This window comes from Lytechinus variegatus, chromosome 8 (assembly GCF_018143015.1).
Source record: "Lytechinus variegatus isolate NC3 chromosome 8, Lvar_3.0, whole genome shotgun sequence".
NCBI classification, from domain to species: Eukaryota; Metazoa; Echinodermata; class Echinoidea; order Temnopleuroida; family Toxopneustidae; genus Lytechinus; species Lytechinus variegatus.
Genome location: NC_054747.1, coordinates 31818651 through 31845650, shown reverse-complemented (window position 1 = coordinate 31845650; position 27000 = coordinate 31818651). Strand labels below are relative to the sequence as shown.

General features: G+C 36.4%; 1 protein-coding gene across 1 annotated transcript; it reads right to left on the bottom strand.

Moving 5' to 3' along the window:
* Positions 1 to 304: 304 nt before the first annotated feature.
* LOC121420360 (tyrosine-protein kinase receptor Tie-1-like) lies at positions 305 to 25596 on the bottom strand. The gene is made up of 9 exons (XM_041614961.1): positions 25560 to 25596; positions 24884 to 25054; positions 24299 to 24403; positions 20551 to 20732; positions 10475 to 10579; positions 9300 to 9405; positions 8463 to 8559; positions 838 to 937; positions 305 to 364 (listed from the first exon to the last, which is right to left on the bottom strand). Exons 1-9 carry the CDS (start codon positions 25579 to 25581, stop codon positions 305 to 307), a joined length of 948 nt encoding a protein of 315 aa, XP_041470895.1. The 5' UTR covers positions 25582 to 25596.
* Between the last annotated feature and the right edge of the window lie 1404 nt (positions 25597 to 27000).

Below are 27000 nucleotides of genomic sequence, written 5' to 3'. Positions count from 1 at the left end.
GAAGACCGATCATATATAACATTTTCGGACCTGAAAATAGTACGTGTCGTGTGAAATATATTATAGTTTTCCCCTATTTTTTTTCTTCTTTTGGAAATTCTCGCGGTCAACCTGACAGAGTTTCGCGGCTCACCTGTTGAGAAGCGCTGGATTAAATGACTTGCTCGCAGGCGTAGGTACATCGGACGGGTATCGAACTCTCGACTTCCCATGTATAGTCAGGCACCGGAGATCACTCGGCAAAGGCACCTCAACCTCAGCACATAATCATTATGTAATTCTTATAGGATGCTTTAATCATAATTCAAATATCAATAGCAGACGCGTAGACTCCTTCATCCAAGTCATTAAGTGACAGGTAGCTCTGTGAAAAATTCAACGATTTAAAGACAGTGGACTTTTATCAATATGATGAATTGTAAGTCATGTAAATATATATTGTTCAGCCTTGTATATCAAGCAAATTCATAGTTGAAGTTTCGAGGTAGTTATAGTTCAATATTTATTAAATATAAGTCAATATCAACAATCACAAAGCAAGAACAAAATGAAAAGCGGGGAATGACATGCACATAGAAATGGGGAGGGAAACAATGTAAGACGAAATAAGTACTCAAATCGAATCTTCCCTATTGAAAATGAACAGCATTTTTGTATCTGCAAGATCATACTCTATCCATAGTTGGAATAGGAAATGTATTCCGTGGTTAATGATTACAACCGTATTGCATAGTAATAATACAATGAAATCAATCATGTATGGCTGATAAGAGTAAAGGCAAGATGTAGCGTGAAATCGATTTGTTTGGAAGAAATTGAATCAAAGTTTAATCTTACATGAGTCTTTTCAAGAATTTTTTCCAAATCCTTCAGTATCTGGTCAAAGTTGGTTCTATTTGTAGGGTCTTTCTTCCAACACCCCGTCATAATCGCATACCTGTAAATAAGATAAGAATTCTTTATACAACACTGTTAAATTCATAGGTTTTTTCCATTGGCGATTAACACATTCTATTATTAATTATGTTGATCCTCTTTCGACACAGATTGCTCTTGTACTCGCTACAGTATAACAGTGCATGAGTTGTTTTACTCTAATCCCGCCTGGCCCTATTGACAACTAATTTGTATCTAGTCAAATACACAATGGCATCATGTTATCTATACACAACAATAAAAGTAAGTCCCCCTAAATAAAATTGCTGTAACGTTTGAACGGAATTATTTTGAGATATGATATTTCGTAGGTGATTTTCTACACTCATTAGGCAACTCCTGGGGAAATATGAGATTGATCAGTTGGGTCATGCATAAGTAATCAAAGATTGAATTAAAAATGACCATTTTTGAAAGTTACAAGTGTCGTGTTTCGCATTGTGCAAGTACAATGTTGGACAAAAATGTTTTTTAGGTGAATTTCATGGTGTTTTACTGATTTACTATCCATAATTTAGCCACTCCACACACAATTTTGATATCGTATGTTCATGGTTGAGTGAGCACATTGTATTGCAGGGGCCGCGGAAGCGGGGGAGGGGCCCAGTATTGTGACGTATCATCATAGGGGGTTATGGTAGTATCCTTTACAACTTGCTAGATCATGTTAAAATTTGAAAAAGTTGGTGGCTCCCCCGATTATAGGCCCCTCCCCCATTTCAAAATTCTGGGTCCACCACTAATCTGTCCATAAATTAAACTGATCATGAGAAATTGTTACGAAAAGAATACATTTATGCCGTATAAAGAGTATTCATTCCTAAGTTTTCGAATGTGCTCGCTCAACCATGAAAATGTTTTAAGTTCGGAAAGTGTGTGGTGATAGAAATGATGGATGATAAAACAAAAACATTTGAAACCGAATTTGCCCTCAATATTCACTTTATTACCCTTTAAAATGAGTCTGTGACATTGAAAATACCAATTTTCATACTTTGATGCATGCTCACTCATCCATGAATAAAGATATCGATTTGCCAAATGACATTGCTATAGACAGCCTTGAAAAAAATTTCTACCATATTGAATGAGGGGTTACTTATTCTTAAACATATGCACCCATAATGTACACAAGTCTATGAGAGAAGTCAAAATTTTCACAAATATGAATTGAGGGTTTGTTTCATGGACGGTTTTTGCTACTTCTGCCAACAGTTATTTCATGAAACTTCGCACATGGCTTCAGAGTAACACTATCCAAAAGGCGCGCACACCAAAATAACCATTCAACACGGCACAGAGTGGGGCCAAGGCTTTGAACTTTCTTCTCATTTGCATAATTTTCGAATATTGTGTGCTCACTGATGCATTAAACATCGGGATTTTCATAAAAATCAAGTCAAATTTCCAACAGATATCCATAGTTACGAATTGCATTTTTTCCAATAACGTAAAAAGAGAGCATCACATTCCGCTTGTTCATTCAAGCGTGAATGTTTAATTAAACGCCTTTGAATCATTGAAGCATGTTAAATGGTCGTGAACATAACGAAAAAGTTGAGAAAAGATAATTTTCAGTTGCCAAAATGAAACAATACTTGCCTATGATATTTGAAAATCGTATTTTTTGTTTTTATTAAATGTTCATTGAACCATGAAACGACGAAAATTGTTCCCAAAAATAACTGTCATCATATTCTTTCATTCTTACTGATATTAATGTATAAAAATGCCAATTATTGCAAATTTGGACTTGTGTTTATTCAACCGTGTAATTTAGCCGAGAAATTTGTATCGTACTTTAGAAAGTACCTTTTACAAGCCTTCTGACTATTTTTCATGATAAGAATGTGGAATTAGTTCCAGTAAAATGGAATCAAAGTCATGATATTTGGCTTGTGACTTTCGAAAAGTGACATTTTTGCCTTCTGACGGTGCTCACTGAAGCAGGACGCAAAATAAGTCCACAACATTTACTCAGAGGGTAGCTTATAAAATTACCTACACGCTCATGTAAAAATATACTAAAAACTCGCATTGGTTAGGAAATTATTGATGTTTGTTTAAGGGGGGACTTACTTTTTTTGTTGTGTATAGAATTCATGCAGACAGATAATTCAAAATGTATGATTTAAGAACGGCTTTGTTGCTCTGAACAGGTAAGGATACCTGGAATTATTACCAATATAACTCATCTAATCAATGCTAAATTTTATCAAAATCACATTGCATTTGACATAATAATATTCGGTTACACTTCGTAATTCCGAAGGTTCTTTATTCCGAAGGTTCGTAATTCCGAAACACGTAAATTGCCTATACCTCGATGTTCGTTAATCCGAAAACGAAAAAGGGTTCGTTAATCCGAACATTTGTGGCGTTATTCCGACGGTTCGTTATTCCGAAGGTTCGATAATCCGAAAACGAAATAAGGTTCGTTGTTCCGAAGGTTCGTTAATCCGAAAACGAAATAAGGTTCGTTGTTCCGAAGGTTCGTTAATCCGAAAACGAAATAAGGTTCGTTAATCCGAAAACGAAATAAGGTTCGTTAATCCGAAAAAAATAAGGTTCGTTAATCCGAAAACGAAATAAGGTTCGTTAATCCGAAAACAAAATAAGGTTCGTTAATCCGAAAAATGAAAACCGGGAAAGCAGAGGCAAGGGGGATGGGGGCGGGGGACACTGTTGCCGTTCAATTGTTATGAGGATGGGAAGGCAAGGGCGGCCGAACGAATTTTCGTTTTGGGGGTAAAGCCAAAAAATGAAACTCATACGTCAAAATGGACACTTTGGTGATATTTTCCCCTTAAGATTATCATCTGCTTGAAGTCATTGTGTGTTTGATAGTGATTAAGTAGAGAAAAACCTTTTTTGAAGTGATTCCTTATTAAAAAACTTATTCAAAGGTGAAGTTGTCAAACGTTTTGGGGGTCAATTATTCTTAAAATGGCATAATTGCGAGGTGTTGCGAGCGTGAATCACAAGCTAAAACTTTAGGGTATTTCAATAAAAAATGAAAATAAGTTTTTAAAAATCCGAGCAGATTTCTGCTGTCATTAAAAAGATGTGCATCTAACTAAAAAATTAACACGAGCGCAAAACGCAGCTTAAACATACTGACCAGAAAAGGAACCTGTTAAAGAAAGCATTTAGTGACCTCTTTAGGATGCATATTTCACCAATCGAATGAGAGTGCAAAGCGCAAGCTGAAAATTTGCAATATTCCAGCCTGAAAACTTAACTTGTATACTTTAAAAAGAGTATTTTATTTCTAAAAAAAACACGAAAAACGGCATATTTATTTTTCAAAAAAGGAACTTTCCCATTTTGGAAAATATTCATTTGCCTGTTTTTTAATTCATTTTGGGGGTGCAAGTGCCCCCTGCCTCCCTCCCGGCGGATCCAACTTTCATCAAATAGGGGGGGGGGCAGTATTTTTTTCAGCCACATTTTCCTCGATCGGCAGCTTAAAGTTGATTTTTGTTTGTTTCTTTGAAAGGGTAGTCCTAACAGTCAATAATTAGCTTTATACACTGATGGTCATAAAGGTGGAATAAAATATTTTTGAATAAAAGTCGACAGTTTTGTTGGTATTTGAAAGGCTACGCGTAGACAAAATGGTAATTGAGTGATTACCTAATGTTTCCCCATTACACAGGTGACATTATCGTGTCACGCGCGTAAAACATTCCTCATAGACTTGTGTGTTAAAATGGCACTTTTGAAAAATTCATAAAAAATAAATGTGAAATTAGAGGGTGGAATGTTTACTACCATTGGATAGGATATATATCTGGCATTCCATATCTGACCAGGAAAGGGTAGCGTAGCTAGCTCATTTTAAAAATAAATTGCCATTTATGAAGATAACTATGAATGGAGCAAATTCATCGACTCAAACAGTAAAATAGCCCTAATTAGTCCGCCAGTCAAAAAAATAGTTCCAAGTCACTTTTTTATCTTCCCAATTTGGGCGAAGGAAGTTCAGTAGTTACCATTTCTAGAATCAGTGTTAGATTTTGAATCATATTCATACAGTTTTGTCAATCAGCAACATCAAATTGAAAAAAATTCGAATGGGTTGGGTCGAACGAATATCTTGAGCCCTCCTGATGTAATTAGGCTCATGGCACCTTATAACGTGAGAAATTTGAATTACGTAATAAATTCTTTTGTTGTAGACTATAAAAGCCTATGCATGGGATATTCTATCCTTTCCCTGATTTGGCACTGTGTATAAGAAGGATGCATTTTTTCGAGTTCCTTGTACCGTTTGAAATAAAAATCGGTAGAGACGTTCCCTGGACTATGCCTGGTCCAACGGCAACAGCAACAGGCGGGAGAGTGGTAGCACTGCGACAGGAGGGCTACAAACAGACTGATATCGCAGTAGGGATATCACAGAGTGCAGTCTCTAAGATTCTAAAACGTCAACCTGAGGAGGGGAATGTGCGGCCACGGAAATCTCCAGGACGTCCCAGATTGACCACAAGAAGAGATGATCGCCAACTGTTGAATTTCAGCCGCAGAAACCGGAAATTGGCCACGAGCCGTCTTCGTCGATTGTGAAGAAGGTATCATGGGATCAACGTTTCCCGGTCAACCGTTAATCGCAGATTGCTCCAACATGGTTACCGAGCACGACGGTTGACCAAATGTCCACGCCTGTCTGTTCGCCACAGAGTAGCTCGTCTTCTTTTGGCTAGGGAGCACAGAAGGCTTCATCCAGGACATTGGCAACATGTGGTCTTCACGGACGAGAGCCGGTTCATCCTTGACCGAAAGGATGGGAGACAACGAGTTCGTCGATTAGCCGGGGAAAACCTTCGCGATGAATGTATCCACGAGACGACTCAAGGCGGAGGCGGCTCAGTGATGATATGGGCCGGCATCCATTATGGAGGGAAAACGCCACTGGTGGTTCCGGACGGAAACGTCAACGCCGCCCCCTACAGAGATATCTTGGAGTTCCACTGTCTTCCATATGCAAGACGAACGTATGGGCACAATTTCCGACTGCAGGATGACAACGCTAGACCGCACAGGGCCGCTGCAGTAAGGGAATTCCTGGAGGCAGAGGGCGTCGTACAGTTGCCATGGCCAGCTTGTTCGCCGGATATGAACCCCATAGAGCATGCATGGGATGCCCTAGGCCGAGCCATCAATGACAGAGAGGTCATTCCTCAAAATCTGCAGGAGTTGGCAGATACTCTGAGGGAAGAATGGGACGCTATGCCTGTTGACGTCATCAACAAGCTTGTGGACAGCATGCCACGACTTCTGCATGCGCTGGTTCGTGCCAGGGGTGGACATACCCGATACTAGCGACTGAGTAAGAACAATGACTCAAGTTTGATGCAAATTTGTCCATGAAATCACAAAAAAGAAGTCATCTGGAAAACTGAGAGAGATTGAAAATAAATATTCATGATCCTTTAATTTACTGTATATTGTCGTCGTTGTTGTTCTATGCTCATGACATCCATCGCTTAGGACATAAACTTGTAAAATATCACTGTCAAACGTGTGTAAAAGGCAGAATAATAAAGTAAAGTGGTTATCATGCACCATAAATGCCATATTCAAATCATGTTGTAATAATTACGCTGTGAAAATTTGGTGAAAAAAAATATTCCACCTTTATGACCAACAGTGTACTTATAAAATAAAGTAAATATGTAATAACATGATAAACCCTTTTTAAATAATGTGAGAACGAGCTATATATATTTTTTTAATATGATGGGCAATATGTTTGTGATCTTCAAAACGAAATGCCTATGTAACTAACTTTAGATAATAACTGCGAGCAAGATCGCAAACAGAAATTTTAAATATATAAGCTCTGACCTGATCTAAAGGGGACATTTAAAGAACTTTTTCAGTTAGCCATGAAGAAGATGCGTGTTTCAATCAGTGGCGGCGGAATATATTTTCCTTGGGGGGGGGGCAAAGCCAAAAAAGGGGCCAATAGGGGCAATTTGGTGCAAACGTATATTTTCACCATGAGATTATCATCTGTGTAAAGAGGTTGTGTGTTTTGTAGTAATTGAATTGAGCAACAAAATTTAAGTGATCACTGATTGATAAATTATACATTTACGTTTCATTTCTGCGAGCGTAGCGAGCAAGCGGTTTGGGGGAAAAGAAATCAAATCTGAAGATGTAAAATTCGCCTTTTTGGTCAATTACTGTTAAAATGGCATCCTTGTGAGATGTTGCGAGCGAATCACGTGCTCAAACTTTTGGAAATTTCATGTAGGCCTAGAATGATAATAATGATATAGATATTATTTACCCAGGGAAGCCACTTCAGTTCTGAAAACTGTTCTCCCAGCTATTATTTTTTTACAAGAATGCTTAGAATGTCCAGTTTTCAGGTTGGAAATTGGAAAATTTTGGCTCACGATTCTTGCTCGCATCAAGTATTGTTTATTGAGGAACTCATTCTATTCCTGGTTACAAAAAAATATAAAATGTCCAGTTTTCAGGTGGAATATCACAAATTTTAAGCTTGCGGTTCGCGCTCTCATTATTTAGTTCGTGAGATATATATTCTATTCATGAGTCACTAAATGCAGTCCTTAAAACAGGTCAGTATATAAACAAATTACAGCTCGCCCTCGAGTTAATAATTTCTTTAGAAGGATACACATCTTTCTCACGATTAAAAAAACTGCTCAGAATGTTTAAGTTCACGTCTTGTTACATGAAATGTCTACTAGTTTGAGCTTGCGATTCGCGCTTTCAACATCTCACAAGGATCATTATTATAGTATTATTTTTATTACCAGCAGAAGCTGTTATTAAAAATGACATCCCCTCCAATACAAATCCTATTATCTAGAGGTTACTCGCACGCGACCAACACACTTGATCCCCTGCATCTTTAAATCATTTGCTTAGGCAGCAATTGCTCAGATAAAATCGAAATTAACCTATAATGCTTGATGGCCACAACACATGCATGTATCATCGATCGTCATTGCATAATATCGTGTAATCTTGTAATGACAACACCGTTTTTGCTACCAAAATAAATATTTTTTTCAAAATTTTTCAAAATTAATTTTCGGATTAACGAACCTTATTTCGTTTTTGGATTGACGAACCTTCGGAATTACGAACCTCATTTTGTTTTCGGATTAACGAACCTTCGGAATTACGAACCTTATTTCGTTTTCGGATTAACGAACCTTCGGAATTACGAACCTTATTTCGTTTTCGGATTGACGAACCTTCGGAATTACGAACCTTCGGAAATACGAACATTCGGAATTACGAAGATTCGGAATTAGGAATGTATCCGTAATTTTCATGGCGCCTGCTATTGTTAGGTTATATGTCTACATATTTGATAATGAAGCTAAGTAGTTTCCTTTGTGTTTTTATTTCTGTAAACCATGTGGTTTTATTGGTTAATTGACACAATATCATCATGATCTACTTATGCGTCTGTCTATAGACATTTCCTTCGAAAACACTTATTATCTAAAGTTTAGACGGCTGAGTGAAACTGAAATTACACTTCTTGTGCACAGTGACGAGGGCGTGGCATCTGGTAACCATTAGCAACCTCCGTCTGGACAGTGGTAAATGTCATATTAGGGTATGGCCTTGCACCTATCAGCATCAAAAGAAGATAAGAACAAGACTCGATGCAATATATTGTGATTGGAAGACGGTCTAACGGGACTAAAATTTATCATACAACACGTACAGCATGATATTAAGAACAACGATTGCTCAACAAGCGTCAACAAGATGGTGATATTCAGCCTTTCGTGCTCTGCATAAACATATTTGCATTAATGACTCTTTGATTTTTATTTCCATTATTTTCTATTATTCATTCTTCCATTCCAATGAAAGATGACACGCAACCGGCATAAAGGCATACGAAATGTACAAAGTAGTAAATAGATTTTAAAATCAAACATTGAAACTAAAGCGAAAAAAATATGAACTTATATGATGCACTATTCAACTATATGTGATTCTGAGATGCATACAACCTGATATTAAAGACATTTGATGTTTCATGTTACAATTATCATTGTAACTGATGATATTGAAACTATTATATCAACAGCATGAAAAAATCCATAATTTATTGTTTGAAATAGAATTTTTAAATATAAATATTATTGAATCGTTTAGCACCAAACAGGGTAGCGACAAATTCCACCTATTATCGTCTTTTGTTCTTTAGCGGTTGGGGTTTGAATTCCCGAACTCCCTGTTGCGTGGCGGAAGCTCCAGTACACACCAGTCATGCCAGTATGAAAGCTTTACTCCCTAGACAGGACACAATTTTTGGTAATGTATATTTATACTTCTATAATTATCTTTCTCTTCCTTACCTAACGTTACAATTTCCCAAAATACGATACCAAAAGACCAGATGTCTCCTTCTGTTGTTGGGCTACCCGTTACCATGGTTTCTGGTGAACTCCATCTTGTGGCTTTCTAAGAAATGAGCATGAAATGAAAAGGTGCTAAAAATTATCGCATTTCATTGAGAAACAAATATATTTTGGGATAGCTATCAGCCGCGGATCCAGGATTTTTTCTTTTCTGAAGGGGTTTCATTTTGTCACAAAAAAGAGGACAAGCAAAAAAAAGAAATCCACAAAAAGTCATCACTCCAATATAAGGGACGTTTGGTAATTAGAAGAAAAAATGAAAAAGCAAAAAAAAAACAAAGGAAAACCAAACAAAAATTCGGTTCTCTCTTACTGTGGCAATTTTAACAGTGTGCACCCTCCCATTGATCCCAGTCTGGCTATGTGTTTACTTAATCCACGTTGACATTTGTTGATCTTCAATGTTAATAATTACACGTGTTTAAATTTATTGCAATAGCACATGCCTCATTAGCAGGCTCTCAAATCTGACCGTAATAAGACACAACCCTGGCTCAGTCCATTCCCTTTTTCAGATATGAATTGTCTCATGGATGTCGTACACTTTATACGACATTTTATGAAACAAAACATTTTTTCCTTAGCTTGCTCGCTTCTCTTCCACACATTTTTTCAACATTCAATGTGTAATCTTTGTTTTACCCCCAAAATAAATATAGCTCGTAAGCCCCTGAAGCAAAGCAATGAACTCTAGAGATTAAAAATCATATCCTCAAACTGGGCAATTTTCGACGATTATTCCAATTTTATCTATTGGTAAATTCAGGTTCAATTCGATGACTTTATTTCAATGTATTTCAGTAATATTATTAGAACTGGCAGAGTGTTTGGTATATACATATATATATATCTATTTACCACTGTTTATACACACCAAATGCACTTAAAATAAAAGAACACATTATCTATCTAATTCATCCAGTTAATTCGACGCTTGAAACAATGCCAAATTTCATAAACAACAATAAGAGATGATTTCGTCTCCGACTGATTTCGTCTATCATTTTTGTTGTTTGGTAAACGCCTAGCATGCCTTTTCAGCATCTAGATAAATAAATTTATTGTTCTGGCGAAAATTCCATAGCAGATACTGTATTAGATATTGTACTTACATCTTGGTCAGAAAACAGTGAGCTGGATAGTCCATAATCTGATATCTTGCATTGTTTTCTATCTCCTAGTAACACGTTGTGAGCAGAAAGAGTTCCATGAATAATCTAAATTTGTAAAGAAAAAATATAGTGATAAAGAAAAAATATAATGATACTAAAACAATCATTATAAGGAAAATCTTTGCTGCGAAACCCTCCTATAAACATCAGATCCTTCTCGAAAAATCAGGGTGTTTGGGGGGTCTGTTAATATTTTCAATGTCCAAATGTAAAAAAAAGGTCCAAAATCAACTCTAAACATTCTATTTGTCGTCCTTGTTCTTCTCGAAATCGTTCATATCAGCACTAGTCTAATCATCTTTATTAATACTAGCAGCAATTACCCGTGGCAGCACAGGGGGTAGGAGTCATTTTTCGTTATCAAAGTGTGTGGGGGGGAGGGGTGACAATCTTGTATGTACAGCTAGACTGCCTATTCACACTGAAAGCCAAGCAGTTTATGGATGAAATATATTTAGACAACTGATTCATAGCAGACTTCTCTTTCAATATAGATAGGAGGTTCAATTAAGTTAATAGTCAGGCAGCATATGTCATGATTTACCGGCTACTTCGACATATTGGCTAAGTCTGATTTTTCACTTTTATGTGATTGGTGACATCACAAGGAACAACTTTCAACTTGATGACAAATTTCTAATGGTCATCTTGACAATGTGAGGGGGTCAAAATGTGGTCAATAGGGGTCAATTTTTGCCCCGATTGTGTCGAGTTATACATCGAATTGTTTGTCTGGTTATACTGAACAAAAAGGAGTACCCAATTATATACTCTTGACCTCCCGTTAAAAAGTTATGACCGGATATAGCAAAAGGTCAACGAACTTTCGTTGCATTGTATATATGGCACATTACATCGAAGGTATTAAGAAAGCTATTTTCCGGGGGGTTTTTTGTGCATGTTTGTACTTTTTATTTTCGATTTTAATAAATTCACCTTCAGAGGTCCTTATCCAGAATATATTAGGGTCAAGACAAGGTCAGGGAAAGGTCAAAGGTCAACATGTAGCTAAAATACACTAAAAGCGACTAGAATCCTAGAAGTCCAATTTTTCGTGGGTTCTTTATTTTGAGAAGTCTGTATCTAAGACATTTAATATATGAATAGTCCAGTCAATCTAGCCAGAATAGGGGGTGACCCGCCACTAATTGCAACGTTTGATTTTCCACTGCAATCCTTTTCAGGAAGGTCCCTTTAACAACATACTAAAAGTCCCAAAAACTCAAAGCAGTGGAAATTTATGAAATTTGCATATTATGCAAATTAGCCATAAAAAGTTAGAAAAATAAGGAAAATAGTCCTAAGGTTACAAATTAAGTGTCCAAAACAATTTAATTTGAGCGAAAAGTAATGACAAATAACTGTATTCAATGATTTTATTCAAAAGCGCCAATAAATCTACCTAATTTGCATATTATGCAAATAAGCATCCTTACATGGAAAAAATGTCAAGATGTTGTGATTGTTCTCATATAGACTGCTTGAAAACATTTCATTTATGTAGACATTTATAAGCTACTATCACTAAGCATGAGAATTCATCCCAATGCCTGAAAATTAATTTGCATATTATGCAAATTAGCCATTAAAAAAGAGAAAATAAGGAAAATAATCCAAAGATTATAAATTATATGTCAAAAGCAAGTAATTTGAACAAAATTTCATGATGAATAAATAAGTATAATGTTTTTATTTTAAAAAGCTAGCAAATCTGCCTCATTTGCGTATTATGCAAATAAGTATCCATATATGGACAATGTCAAGAAATTTTGATTTTCTCACATTGACTGCTGTTCAAATCAATATGCTCACTAAGCATGCATATTTATCCTGATATAATTTGTATTTAAGGGAAAATATTGGAAATGTGTTCTTCACGTCCTAAACCCTTGTTGTTAGTCTGACAAGATGATGGGATTGGCAAGAACAAAGCACTGTATTTGAAATTGGTGAGTAGTTTGTTAGAGCTGACAATCCTTTCTTATATGGATGGGAACGACAGAAGGGAGGCAAAGAAAAGCAAACTTATGGCAGGTGAGATCAGAGTATTCTCATTAAGAAGTGTAGCAGAGATTCCATCTGGCCTAGTAGCTTCATGCAGGTTGTTTTCTTTAACAATTTCTTCAGTAGTTTGGCTACACCCGCTTGACTAAAAAATATGTTTTCTGGCCATGTCTGGGTCAGAACAGGGTTCCAGGACTGCAGAGCAGCGTCATCATCATCATGATCAGTGGTAAATACTAACACTAAAAATCTGTTGTCTTCCAATGTAGTCATAGCGCATGATATTAAGGGCTTCCAACATGTTAGTTGTTGCAGCCTGGATCATTGCCAATCCGGTCAACAAATTGTGTATTATAGGCTTGTCTACAAACCATTCTATGGTCCTCTTTAATGCATTGTAGCAATTCTGAGCTTCACCTTACTGATGCTTTAGGAGCTCAACATGCGCAAGCCTTCCTATAAAACTTTTCTTCCGACACAACTTATGTCCAGTGTCTCATTGAGGCAACTTGTGTCGGAAGAAGACATGGGTAATGGTTTGATTCTTGTCAAAGTCTTGTTGATTGACATTCAATCTCCTATGCTCGACTTGTCGGATTTCAGTACAGAGAGTTGTATGATTGTCCAAAGTACAACTGCATGACACTGTGAAAGTCAGCATTCCTCCAGACGAACATCCTTAGTGGTACCATAATTTCTGAAAGGTTTATTCCTCTGTATACCCTCACAGTATACCAATGAGTAACACAAAGTGGCTAACAAATCCTTAAAGAGCAATGCCAGTAATTGCAGTAAACACTGATTTCATGAGAAAGTCTTTTATTTATTCTGGGTGTGACATCTTGTGCTGATCACTTGACAATCAAGGAGCATGCTAGCGTGGACTATACTAGCAAGAAACGCAAAGACTCTACCAAGTCAAGGAGAGAGCAAGACTTGGATGGAAATATGAAGCATTCAAACAGTGGGACCCATGTAGAACTGACTCCTTATTGCATGATATGTTTGGGGTATCTGCCACGGTGGTAACTGCTCATGAAAAAAATCAATATCAACCAAGAAGAAGTGTAGGATGGTCATCATGGTTACACATAATCTACGTGGAATTTTAGAGGAAAATATCACAAGTTTCCTTGATTATTTATAACATGCCGGATGCTTATTTGCATAAAATGTACATTCCACTTTAGATATCAAGCTGATAATTAATGTACTAGGCATTTCTAGTAATCATATCATATTGATCTAGATCTACAGAGGGGAGACCTTTGAAGGACCCAAAATTGGCAAGGTCTTATACAGCAGTCTCCAAGATCACTGAATTTTGTCATCTTTGTGGAGTGGCTCAGAAAGACTCTGAAAATAATAATAATAAATAACTCTGAAAGACACCTGTCCTATAGAGATCTTTCAATGGTCTTTCAGAGATGTTTATGCACCAAGTGATCTTTCAGAATTCTTTCCATAGACTTTGCCTGGTCTTTCATTTATCTTTCGATGATCTTTCAATGATCTCTCATGAGTCTTACAGTAATCTCCGAAAAAATCTTGAGAGACTGCCTAAAGATCATAGAATGACTAATAGTTTTGGGACTCACGAGGACCACAAAGACCATTGAAAGATCTATCAGGAATCGTGGAAGACATCGGAGATCTTTGAAAGTTCGTTGAATGACCCTTGAAAGATCAAGCAAGTTTTATGGTCTTACAGCAGTCTTTCAGAGGTCTTGCTCTCTGTGGAATGGGGTTTAACTGTTTGTGTGAGAAAAATCCAAATTTCTGGGTTGTTTTTTTCATACAAGGATGCTCATAATTATATATGCAAATGATGTAGATTTATTTACAATTTTTTCTTATTTGAAGAATTATTAAATTTGTAAAGATTATCATGAGCTTCCGTTCAATTTATATTGTTTTCCGCACTTGATTTCCAAATTTTGGATTAGTTTCCTTATATGCAAATTATTATGGCTAATTTGCATAAAATGCAAATTTGTGATTTTCCTATGCTTGTCTGTTTAATGACTTTTCACATGGTGTTAACTTCCTGTAAGGCATTGCCATATTCCAATTTCAATAGATAATCTACTTGCAATTTTCACCAGTGTGTTTTCTTGAATATTTATTACATGTTAGATACTTATTTGCATAATATGCAAATGACACTACAGATACTAAGCTTCATATAAATGTATTCAACGTCCTTAGTGATAGCAGCATGTTAATTTCAACATTATTGAGATTTTCAAGCAGTCAATGAGAGAAAAATCACAATATCTTGACATTTTTTTCCATATAAGGATGCTTATTTGCATATTATGCAAATGAGGTAGATTTTTTTGCACTTTTGATTAAAAACATTGATTAAAGTTATTCATCATGAATTTTCGCTTAAATAAAATTGTTTTGGACCCTTACTTTGTAATTTTTGGACTATTTTCCTTACTTTTCTAACTTTTTATGGCTAATTTGCATAATATGCAAATTTTATAAATTTCCACTGCTTGGATTTCTTGGGACTTGTAGTATGTTGTTCAGGGGACCTTCCTTGAAAGCATTGCAATGGAATATCCAGTGTTGCAATTAGTGGTGGGTCAAACCCTATATTGACTGGACTATAAGGGGCTTATTTAGGAACAAAATAGATTAATAGAGATAGACGTCGAATGCATTTAGTGTGGTATCATGGTATTGCAGGAATACCTTGAAACAACTTGACAGATCCTTATGCCCTTAAAATCTTATCATCTTCAACCAGCTCTTTCCGAGTTTCTCTTTTTTTAAGGAAATTTAATTTAAGCTCAATTCATTTTTAATTTACTAGTCTTTGATATGTAAAGAAACATTTCCTTCATTGCTTTGTCAGAATATTTCAATCAACAGAAATTATTGTATTGTAGTAGGGTATAAGTGTAATACTATGTTAACGGAATATCGATTGACCAGTGCTCCCAGCTCCTAAGAAAGATGCATAACATTTCATTTGGATTAACTTAAGAATAAGATTATGAGGTTTGGATTGAAGATGATATGATAAGTTTGGCTCCAATTGCTCCTTAATTAATTCAAATGGGTGACGGATATATTGTTTCTGACAAAGAGGCAACATCATGCAGGCATGCGTATTGTAGTCATGTATGTCAATTATGCTGATGTGATATATTCTGACCATTTCGATCTCTGGAGTCAAGAAGGACTACACATTTCTGGTGCTGTGCTGTTCTGAGCTAATCATCGGGGCCGTTTTTGCATAATTGTAAAGAGAAATTTATAAATTTCGTGCATACTTTTGGTCAATTATTATGTATCTTTCAGTAAAGAAAATGCAAGTTTTAACAATTTCTGGGGGCAGCTGCCACCCCCGCCCGCTGCGGCATGGCCGTGGTTTACTTCAATGACATTTGTGATTATTCTTTCTGGCAACATCCAGGTAGTTCACCAAGTAGGAAAAAACACGACAAAAGAAAAATCAGCATCTATGCATATCACTATCGTGAGAACAGGTATTAAGTTTAGATTCACGTTGTATGCTCTGGAAAAAAAAACTTGATAAACACTTGATAAAATAGTAGGCCTAAAGCCGTGTTAATGACAGCACAATCAGAAATATTGTGCAGTCTTTTTTGGCTCCAGAAATCGAGTAATGGTCAGAATACATCACATCAGCATAATGGACATGACTAACGACTACAATGAGCATGCCTGCAAAATGTTGCCTCTTAGAAATAATATAACCGTCACTCGTTCCAATTAATCAAGGAACAACTGGAGCCCAACTTATCGTATCATCGTCAATCCTACCTCATTATCTTATTCGTAAGTTAAATAAGATGTCAGGCATCTTTCTTTGGAGTTGGGAGCACTGATCAATCGATGTGTTTATTAGCAAAGTATTACACATATACCCCAGGACATTACAATATTTTCTGTTGATTAAAATATTCTGTACAAAGCAAATGGATGAAATGTTTCTTTACATATCAAAGACCGTTAAATTGGAAATGAAAAGAACTTGAATTGAATTCCTAAATCAAGAAACTCGGAAAGAGCTGGTTGCACTTATAACATCATGAAGATGATACGATTTTCATAGGTTTTGTCAAGTCGTTTCAAGGTATTCCTGCAATAAACCATAATACCACACTAAACTATTCGACGTATATCACTGTTTATCTATTTTGTTCCTAAATGAGCACATTTAACCCCTTTTTATCTAATGGATGATGTCTTCTTAAAGAGTTTTCCAAATGAAGAACCTACTTCTAAGATTCAAACCGCTAAGTGTATTTTGGATACCAATGAAAGTTTGTTGACCTTTTGACCTTTCCCTGACCTTGTCTTGACCCTTAATATCTTCTGGATAATGACCTCTGAAGATGAACTTATTAAAATAAAAAATAAAAAAGTACACACATGCAAAAGAAACGAAAACATTAGCTTTTTATCACCTTCAGTGTAATTTGCCATATAATATTATAATGTAACGAAAGTTCGTTGACCTCTTGACATTTCCGGTCATAACTTTTTAATGGGAGGTCAAGAGTATATGGTTGTGTACATTCTTTTGTTGAGTATAACCAGACAAACAATTTGATGTATGACCCAATACAACCGGGGCAATTCCAAAAATTGACCCCTATTGAACCCATTTTGACCCCTCACATGGTCAAGATGACCATTAGAAATTTGTCACCAAGTTGAAAGTTGTTCTTTGTGATGTCACCAATCACATAAAAGTGAAAAATCAGACTTAGCCAATTTTTCGAAGTAGATGACATATGCTGCCTGACTATAAGCATCTTGGGTTGAACTGGAGGAAGAACTTCAATAATCATTACAGAGTGAAATCCAAATCTAACTATAAAATGGAAATATGTATTAGAACACGGTGTATTCAGTAAGCAGTCAAGAGGCAATCATTGTGATATAGAAATGTTATGATTACATGTATTGGGTCAGAAATAAATATGTAAGTACATTGCACATGTACCTTACAATGTACATTAGACTGCGGTTGTTTGTACTTTTTAAATTAAAGGTTGCTCAATCATATATAAGTATGGCAGGATGTCGAAAAGAAGTGAGAGTGAGAGAAAGGGGGGTGATAAAATGAGTGAGACAGTCTGTAAAATCATTTTACCAATGCTTGTTTATTACAATCACACTACATTAGTATTTTGTTAATCACACAGAAATAAAGTTTAACATATGAATTGGCGAACATAATACTAAATATAGTTCATATATATTTGTAAATGAATTTTAGAGACATTAATTTTGTAGCAAAGAAAGAAAATGCCAGTGTTACCAATGTTCCGAAGAAAATCTGATCAAATTTGCCCTTAAATAAAAGGGTTAATAGCAAATCTATTAAGAAATTTTTAATTTTGGGTTTTGGAACTTAGCACTGAGTTGATTATCTGACTCAACCAAACAACTTCATCATATGTTGGAATTTAGATTCACTGCGGCATCAATCATTCAATATAAATATTACATTTTACGTCAAAATACTAACCATGCACTGAACTGTGTACAACAGAGCACTGGCACAGTTTGATTTTGGAGCATTGAGTAGCAGGTAGCTGAATCTGTTAAAATACAGGATTAAATATAAAGGATGTTTTAATGAAATTGGGTAGGTAGGTCATTGGATTGACCTACATGTAATTATCAAGAAAAGGTAACCTTCTCAAAGATTCATCATGAAGGTTTTATCTCCCGATTTCACTGATGTTGACATAGATTCTAGGCCTACAAATAATATTCTCACTTCATTCTCACCTGATCAGCAAGCAGGTGACAGTGAAGTGAGAATATTGTTTGTATGTCAAAGAAATCGGGAGATAAATCTTTTGTGATGAAGTTTTGCAACATGTACCGTCGCAAGAAATACACATCGCTTGTGAGTTGTGTTACGCGTTTGCGATTACTTCTGATGCATAGTGACGCGTGTAGCGGTATCCTCAGCGGGGTGCGCGTTTCCGTTTTACACCCTGGCGAAGGCATTTTCCGGAAAAGTAGCCAAAAAGCGACAAGTGAAGAGTCTACGCACGTCGCTGGTTGCATGCAACGAATTTCTGTGGTTGCATGCAGCGTGTGACACAGGCGAGTCCACCACCGCATGCAATTTGCACAGTTACTGATCAGAGCACAGAGTTCCTCGGCACTTCATGTACAGAGAGAGCGGCAGTCAGGAGTGAAATCCGAACATGCTTTTGCAGTCGCGTTGTTTATGATAGTTTTTTTTTCTAAAAATAAATTATTAACTAAATGAATAGAATGACAGACAAAATCAAAATAAACAGATACTTATAATGGAAAGACAAATTGAAGTTTGATGGATTGATACACTTAGAAGCTGCCGAAAGATAGATATAGAAGACTGATAAATAGATAGAGACAAGATAGACAGATAGATAGATAGATAGAAATAGAGAGAGAGGTGGATAGATAGATAGAAAGAGAGAGAAAGAGGGAGAGATGGATGGATAGATAGAGAGAGGGGGAGAGACAGAGAGGTCGATATATAGAGGGAGAGGGGGAGAAAGAGAGAGAGAGAAGGATAGATAGATAGATAGATAGAGAGAGAGAGAGAGAGATGTTGTAGATAGAAATATGGACGGACAAAGAGAAAGAGAGAAAAAAGACAGACAGATGCTAGAGAAGGAGAGAGATAGAGAATATGAGAGACAGATAGATAGATGTTAGATAGATAGAAAGATAAAGAATGAGAGAGACAGAGAAGATAGACAAATTAACAGATACATAGATAGATATATAGATAGAGAGAAATAGAGAAAGACAGACAGATGGATAGATAGAGATAGATAGATGAGAGATAGATAGATGTTAGATAGATAAATAGGGAGAGAGACAAAGAATATTAACAAATTAACATATAGATTAGTTAAAAAATAGATAGATAAATAGATAGAGAGAATAAGAGAAAGACAGACAGATGGATAGATAGATAGAGAGAGAGAGAGATATTAAATAGATAATTAAAGAATGAGAGAGACAGAGAAGATTATTAACAAATTAACAGATAGATAGATACTCTAGTTAAAAAATAGATAAATAGAGAGAGACAGACAGACAGACAGATGGATAGAGAGATAGATAGAGAATTTGAGAGATAGATGTCAAATAGATCAAGAATGAGAGAGAAGAGCGACAAATTAACAGATAGATACTGTAGTTACATAGGTAGGTAGAGAGAGAGAAATAGAGAAAGACAGACAGATGGATGGATAGATAGAGAGAGATAGAGAATTTGAGATAGATAGATGTTAGATAAAGAATGAGAGAGACAGAGAAGATTATTAGATAGATAGATACTGCAGTTACATAGATAGAGATAGAATTTGAGAGATAGACAGATAGAGAGAAAGACAGACATCAGCAAATCGGCAAGGCAAATGATCAAGGCAAACATTCGTATTGAACCTGGAAAGTATAAGCTCAGCTGCATTTGCAAGTACGGTATGTTCTGCGGATAACTTCGGTGCGGACTTTGGATCGCGCGCCCAGCTGATAATGTAAACAAACGTAGACGTAGACTCTTCACTAGTCGCTTTTTGGCTACTTTTCCGGAAAATGCCTTCGCCAGGGTGTAAAACGGAAACGCGCCAGCGGCGCATGCATGCTTTGTATTTCGCTGACCCGAGAGAGGTTAAAGGGACTGGGAACTTCGAAGCTATACTCAGGGCTGCGAAAAGGAATGCCAAAAAGTTACGAATTGTAAAAAAACTTTAAATAATGCGACCAAAATACCACAAACAACCCCCTCATGACAATCTATGAACAATTTAACCATGTTTAGAAAAAATTCCAGCTCCATTGAGTGGAAAACCACGGAGAAAAGCTGCTTCAAACAAACGGAAGGACGCACATGATTAGCCAAATTATAGTAAGGATGCGCCAAGGTCATAGATTTAGGAATACCTTATCAAACCCCTCTTTATGGAATCACAGATTATTGGTATAAAATTATCAAGAAATCAAAATACCTGTTTAGATGCAAGAAACTGCATTCCTTTAGCAACCTGCCATGCCAAGTTAAGTAGTGTACCCTCATCAATACGAGCACCGTTTGGTTTGAGATTACTGTACGTAGGTTGAGATTGCACCCCTAAAGTCTGTAGATGGGTAAGGAGTGTACCCCCAGAGATGAACTCATACAGAATACTACCTGCATGAATAGTAGATCGTTGGAGAAAGGTATCAGTGACAATTTCTAGTAAACCATCGGATTCTGGTTTAACTTTGGAGAACTGTTCGTATTGATGAGAAGCTGATTTGGGCAACCCATTGCAGTAATAATTGTAAAACTATATCTAAAAATACTGGTGTAATCTATAAATTAAGTTCATTTGTTCCACAAGAAATTTTGCTTATTTTATACTCCACATTAATTTTGCCTTATCTTAATTATGGAGTGTTGGCATGGGGGAGTCATTAAAAATGCAGCTAGATAAGATACACATCGCTCAAAAAAGGTGGTTAGAATTGTTTTTAATGTAAATTATCGTGCTCATACAAATGCTTTGTTTTATAGTAATAAACTATTAAAGCAAGAAGATATTTACTTCTTACAGTTAGGCTCAATCATGTATGATTTTGAAAATGGTACTCTCCCGAGTGTGTTGGCACAAATTTTTAGAAAGAATAATGAGTTTCATAGTTATAATATGAGACAGGCAACTGCACTTCACATTCCACGTGTCAGAACTACCTTTGCCTTGAACACATTAACTTGTACTGGTCCCAAGTATTGGAATTCACTTCCTATTAATGTAACTTCTTCTGTCAGTATCTCTGTTTTTAAACGCAAACTTAAATTACATTTATTGAGTAACTATGCTGAAAATATTTAATCATGCCTATATTCCCCTCTTTCTTTCACAGGCTGGCCCTTAACAATAATTTCTGAACCAACTTGCACTCTTGTTTTGATTTGTTTCTTCTTTTGTGTTTCTTTTTCTCCAACATTCTTTCCCTATCCTTGAAACCCTCTTCTTTCACATGTTTTCTTTTTGCCCCCCCCCCCACACTTACTGTTTCCTTCTCCATCTTGTATATTTTTCCTCTTTCCAGCTTTCAACCCTATCCCTTTTGCAGATATTTTAGATTTAACCTAAATGTAAATATACGTTAGCTTATTTTGTTTAGATGTCTTAAAGTATTAAACATTCAAGTATATATTATTTTCTCTTTGGTGACCTTGCGTTAACAAGCCCAGCTTCTTTAAGGTCTCCTCCTTTCTTTCATGACTTTAATATTAGTAACAGGTTATGGACTTTACTTTGCAACACTTAATTGTCAATGACAAGATGTGTCATCTATACTGACTTTTTTGTATCTTTAATAATTATGTTATTTTGTTATTATCTCCTTTGTTAAAATTTACCATGTTAATCACTTAATGTCCTGTTTGTACCAATGTATATATGTGAAGAAAGGAAATCAATAAACTTGAACTTGAACTTGAACTGTTTCATTGAATTCCTGGTTACCACATGAGAGAAGACCTCGCAACCACCACCTCTTTTCCGATCTCTTGGTGGCATTCTGCCGATTAAAATGGGCGTAAGTGTAAGTGGGGAAACACAAGAAGTGAAGAGGACCGCAAATTGTATAAGAAACAACGTCAGGTTGTTTCTCAGGAAATTGAGCAGGCAAAAACAAAATACTAAGAGTGTGTTGAAGAATGTGAAGGCAACCAAAGACGTATTTTCACTGTAGTAGATACTTTGCTTCATCGTAAGAAAGAGTCCGTTCTTCCGGTCTCCTCTTCTGACCAAAAACTGGCTGAGGATTTTTGCCAGTTCTTCTTTAACAAGGTCACCAAGATACGTGATGACATTGACGCCAAGCTGCAATTAGAAAAACGTGTGCAGCAATGTGAATCAATGCATGTTCCATTGATGACTGACTTTGCTCCGGCTTTTGTAAGTGAGATCAGGAGGGTTATTGTAGATTCTTCAGCATCGTCATGTGACCTAGATCCAGTTCCTACTTCCTTGATAAAAGAATGCATTGATGACTTTGCTTCATATATTACAGACATTGTCAACAAATCTCTTCGGAGTGCTAGTTTTCCAGCATCTATGCAACAGGCTCACGTCAAGCCTCTCCTGAAGAAAACAAATCTTGACAGGCAAGAATTTTCAAGTTATCGACCTGTGGCAAATCTAAGTTTCTTATCGAAGGTTATTGAACGTATTGTTTCAATACGTATTAGGTCCTTCCTTACTGAAAATGACCTTCAGAACAACTTCCAATCAGCTTACCGTGAGAAACACAGTGTTGAGACTGCCCTTTGACTCGTGCAAAATTATATCCTCACTGGAATGGATCATGGAAAAGTTACAGGGTTGATCCTGCTCGATCTCAGTAGTGCATTCGATACAGTTGTCCATGCCATACTGTTGGACAGACTTCAGTCTATCGGCATTAGTGGACGGGCTCACCAGTGGTTGATGTCATATCTTTCAAACAGATCACAGAGAGTGTGTGTACGTGGAGCTGTCTCGAGCAAAGTTCATCTTCCCTTCTCTGTGCCCCAGGGTCGGTCCTTGGGCCGCAACTCTTCAACATCTACACTCTTTCTCTTCATGATATCATCAAAAGGCATAATCTCAATCACCATATGTATGCTGATGACACGCAAATATATTTTTCGTGCTCTCCTACACAATAGGAAGTTGATGCCTGGATTGCTCGTGTTGAAGCCTGTTTAAGTGAAATTAGGAACTGGATGATGGAGAATTATTTGAAGCTTAATGATGATAAAACTCAGTTTCTTATGCTGGGTTCTAAGCTGCAACTCGCCAAGCTGACAATTCCAAATTTGCATATTGGTTCCTTATCGATTATTCCAGTGGATAAAGTTCGAAATCTAGGAGTAATTTTTGACTCAAATATGACAATGGAATCGCAAGTATCATCCAGTGTTAAACTTGCGATCTACAGTCTCCGCAATCTCCATATTGTTCGCAAATATCTCACTAAAAAAGCCGCTGAGCAGCTTGTTCATGCATTTTGTTACTTCTCGCATTGATTGTTGTAACTCTTTGTTGTACGGCATTCCCTTGTCTCAAGTAAAGAGGCTCCAACTTGTTCAGAATGCCGCAGCACGTCTAATTACCTATAGGCGGAGGTCTTCCCATATCACACCAGTCTTTAAGTCCCTTCATTGGCTTCCTGTTCAACACCGTATCACCTATAAAATTCTTCTGATAGTATATCGTGCGCTGACCTTCTCTTCACCAGAATACATCTCATCTCTTCTTGATTTTCGAAAACCTGGTCGCTCTGGTCTTCGCTCTTCTAAGACTTCTCTCGATTTCTCTATTCCCAAAACCAGACGGTCATGGGGAGATCGTGCATTTGCATCAGCAGCTCCCCGTCTATGGAACAATCTTCCAACTAAACTAAAAGACTGTAGATCAGTAGAACATTTCAAGGCCAGTTTAAAAACTTATCTAATGGCCAAATTGTAAGTTGTACCAGTAGTGAGTTAAGTTTATTGTAAGCGCCTTGAGCACCCCCAATAGGGTGGATATGTTTGCGCATTATAAATGTCTTATTATTATTAAATCTGCACTTTGCCAACTCTCGCTCGATGGGTTCCCTCTGAAGGGGTAAGGGGCAAATAAGCACCATACCAGTATTAAAAATAGGGAAGATACGTTTCACTGGGTCTTTCATAAATGTTATTTCGAATATCAATATTATTCAAGAGTTTTCACTTACCTTGTTCTTTACAATATCCGAGACATTTGACAATATTTGGTTGATCCGATAGCTTGTGAAGTATCTTGATGGCTTGAAGTACTTGTGATGATTTTGTCCAGCGATCTACGATTATATAACAAACAAAATTTAGTTTCATAACAATTCATTTTCATATTTTTTAAAGAGATTTGTCATTGGCAGAGGCAGATCCATGAATCTACTAAAAGAAGGGGCGACTTAAAAATAAACAGACAAGAGGGATGTTTTCAATCCTTAACAGTCTTTCCCATGACTAATTTCTGGACAAGCGAAGAGAAAATAAAAAAATTATATATTTGGTATTCAAAAGGGGCACGTGCCTCCTTTGAGTTCCCCCCCCCCCCTCCACTTCCAATGTAAGTCTGGTTGGTTGAATTCATACATAGGGGAATCACATCGCATAAAAAAGCTATTAACTTAATTGTATTGGTTTACTTTCCAAAATGAATCTGCATGTCCAGAATGACATCATAATGAAATTAAATTCATAAATAGTTTGAATTTCTGTCGTTGTAAACTGGTTTTTATCAATTATTCTTAACGTAACGTGTTACAAGCCATCACCTGGAATTTGCCTGATAGCAACGTCGAGATGTTTTTGTTTTGAGCGGAGGTCTCCTTTCCATACCACGCCGAAGTCACCCCGTCCAATCGAACCGAGTCTGGTGAAGAATGTTACGTTTTCACGGGCGATGACGAGAGAGTGGGATGAATCGAGTTTTAACTCTGAGTATGCTACATTTGTTCAGAAACATAAAGCATATTTTATAAGTTCACTACTTTAAAACTCCAAAACCAATCAATCCATACGAACTAAAGCAAACGTTACAATATATTTATACGACAACCATGGACTGCAAGAGGTGTTCTATATTTCTAGAAAATCTGAGATGAATATAATAAATTGGAGATTGCTATTAGATTTCATACAAACAAATAAATTATGTATATGCGTATGTAATATAGATTAAATTTAGTTATTTAGGTGTAATTCGGGATACTCAAAACATTCGTGTGTTCATGTGATGATGTGAATACCATAGATTATTCACCAGAGTATGAATGAATTAATAATGGCAACCATGTGTAGGATCAATGCACAATATAATTTGGTAAGTGAAAAAAAATAAAACAGAAATGTAAAATATAACCAAGGAAATGTATTTGACTTCATAATCTTCTTTATGTCCCTATCGTGCAGAATAAAAAGAAAATTGAACAATTAATATTTTCATACTACCTATATTTCCGCTTTGAATCATCTCATAAGCCACGTTGTCATTCACCTCCTGTGGTGTATTTACTTCATCTCTGGTTTAAAGAATATATATATATATATAAATTCATGAGGGGTTCACTTCATCTCAAAAGATATAAGAAATATTTAGATTTGCATCTATTCAAAGGGGATTAGACAAAAATTAACTTCGTACGTATAGTAGTGTTGAAACAGTTACACTCTTGCAACATTTGAAAGGACAAAAAATCACAAAAAGATGAGTACATATTATATTTCTAAATAAAATTATTCGGATTTAATGGTATAAAGGCAACAATAATCCATTGTATTGCAGTAGTCAATTCTCTAAAAAAGAATTTAAAGCTTAAAATCTATCATGCATTAATTATCATCAAATGGTATTTTGAACTGTTTTCAACCCATTGAACATGAAACTAATACCCATTTACTAAAAGGAAATCATAATTCTGTTTCTTTTTCTCCTTCTGTTTTGTTATACATGTAACTCAGATATATTGGTTCCCATGATGCAATTGCATTCATACTGATCAGTGTACATGTTTCTGGTTAAAATGTGTTCCGTGTTTTGAGGGGTATATCTGTATAAAATGTTTTAAATATGTTGTGATGTTTTAAAATATTACATAAATATGTACGACGGTGGGTATTTTGTATGTGTTGTACCAGTTTCTGACAGAGGGTATGCGTTTGGGTGTCAGTGGTAAATTGCCAATTCGTCCACTGCCAACTCGTCCACTCACCACATGGTCTACCCTTATTTAGTCTAATGCCATTCCGTCCATAAACGTTTCATCTAACAACCGTTTGGTCCAATGACCATTTGGTCCAATCATAACTTCGTCTTATCATCATTACGTTTATTACAATTTCGTCTAATAACCAGTTGGTCTAATACCCATTTTCTTTTCGTTCATTTTTCACAATTAACACTTTAGTTTAATTAGACCAAATGATATGGACTAAATGGTTATTGGACCAACTGGTTATTAGACAGAATGACATTAAACTACATGAAAGTTGACCATGTGGTGACTAGACGAACTGATGATACATGTAGATCAAATAGCAGAAGACGAATGTACGAATTGGCATTGGACGAACTGGAAATAATTCTTAGATGTGGGTGGGTGAGTGAGTGCGATGTCGCGCGCGCTTGTTTATAAGGTGAGTCAGGAGGGTGTGTACGTGCACATGATACGAGGATGTGTGTAGGAGGGTGTGAGTGGGTAAGTGGGTGTGGGTGAGAGGGTGTGAAATTTGCGTGTGGGTGCGTATATGATAGGGTAGTTATATGGGAGTGAAGGCGATTTATGTGTGTGTGTGTGTGTGTGAAAGTAACTAAGGGTGGGTAGTGGGTGTGCGAGGGTGTTAGTGAGATGAGTGTGAGGGTGTGTGTGTGTGTCTTGTGCATGTTGGGGAA

What these genes read in the sequence shown, in the direction of transcription:
- LOC121420360 (XM_041614961.1), bottom strand. Translation starts at nt 25,581, where the DNA reads ATGATTCAAAGCGGAAATATAG. An exon ending in CGTCACTGTGCACAAGAAGT is followed by an intron (nt 938 to 8,462) that starts GTAATTTCAGTT and finishes TCTTATTTACAG; the next exon opens with GTATGCGATTATGACGGGGT. An exon ending in AAATTCTTGAAAAGACTCAT is followed by an intron (nt 365 to 837) that starts GTAAGATTAAAC and finishes AATTTTTCACAG; the next exon opens with AGCTACCTGTCACTTAATGA.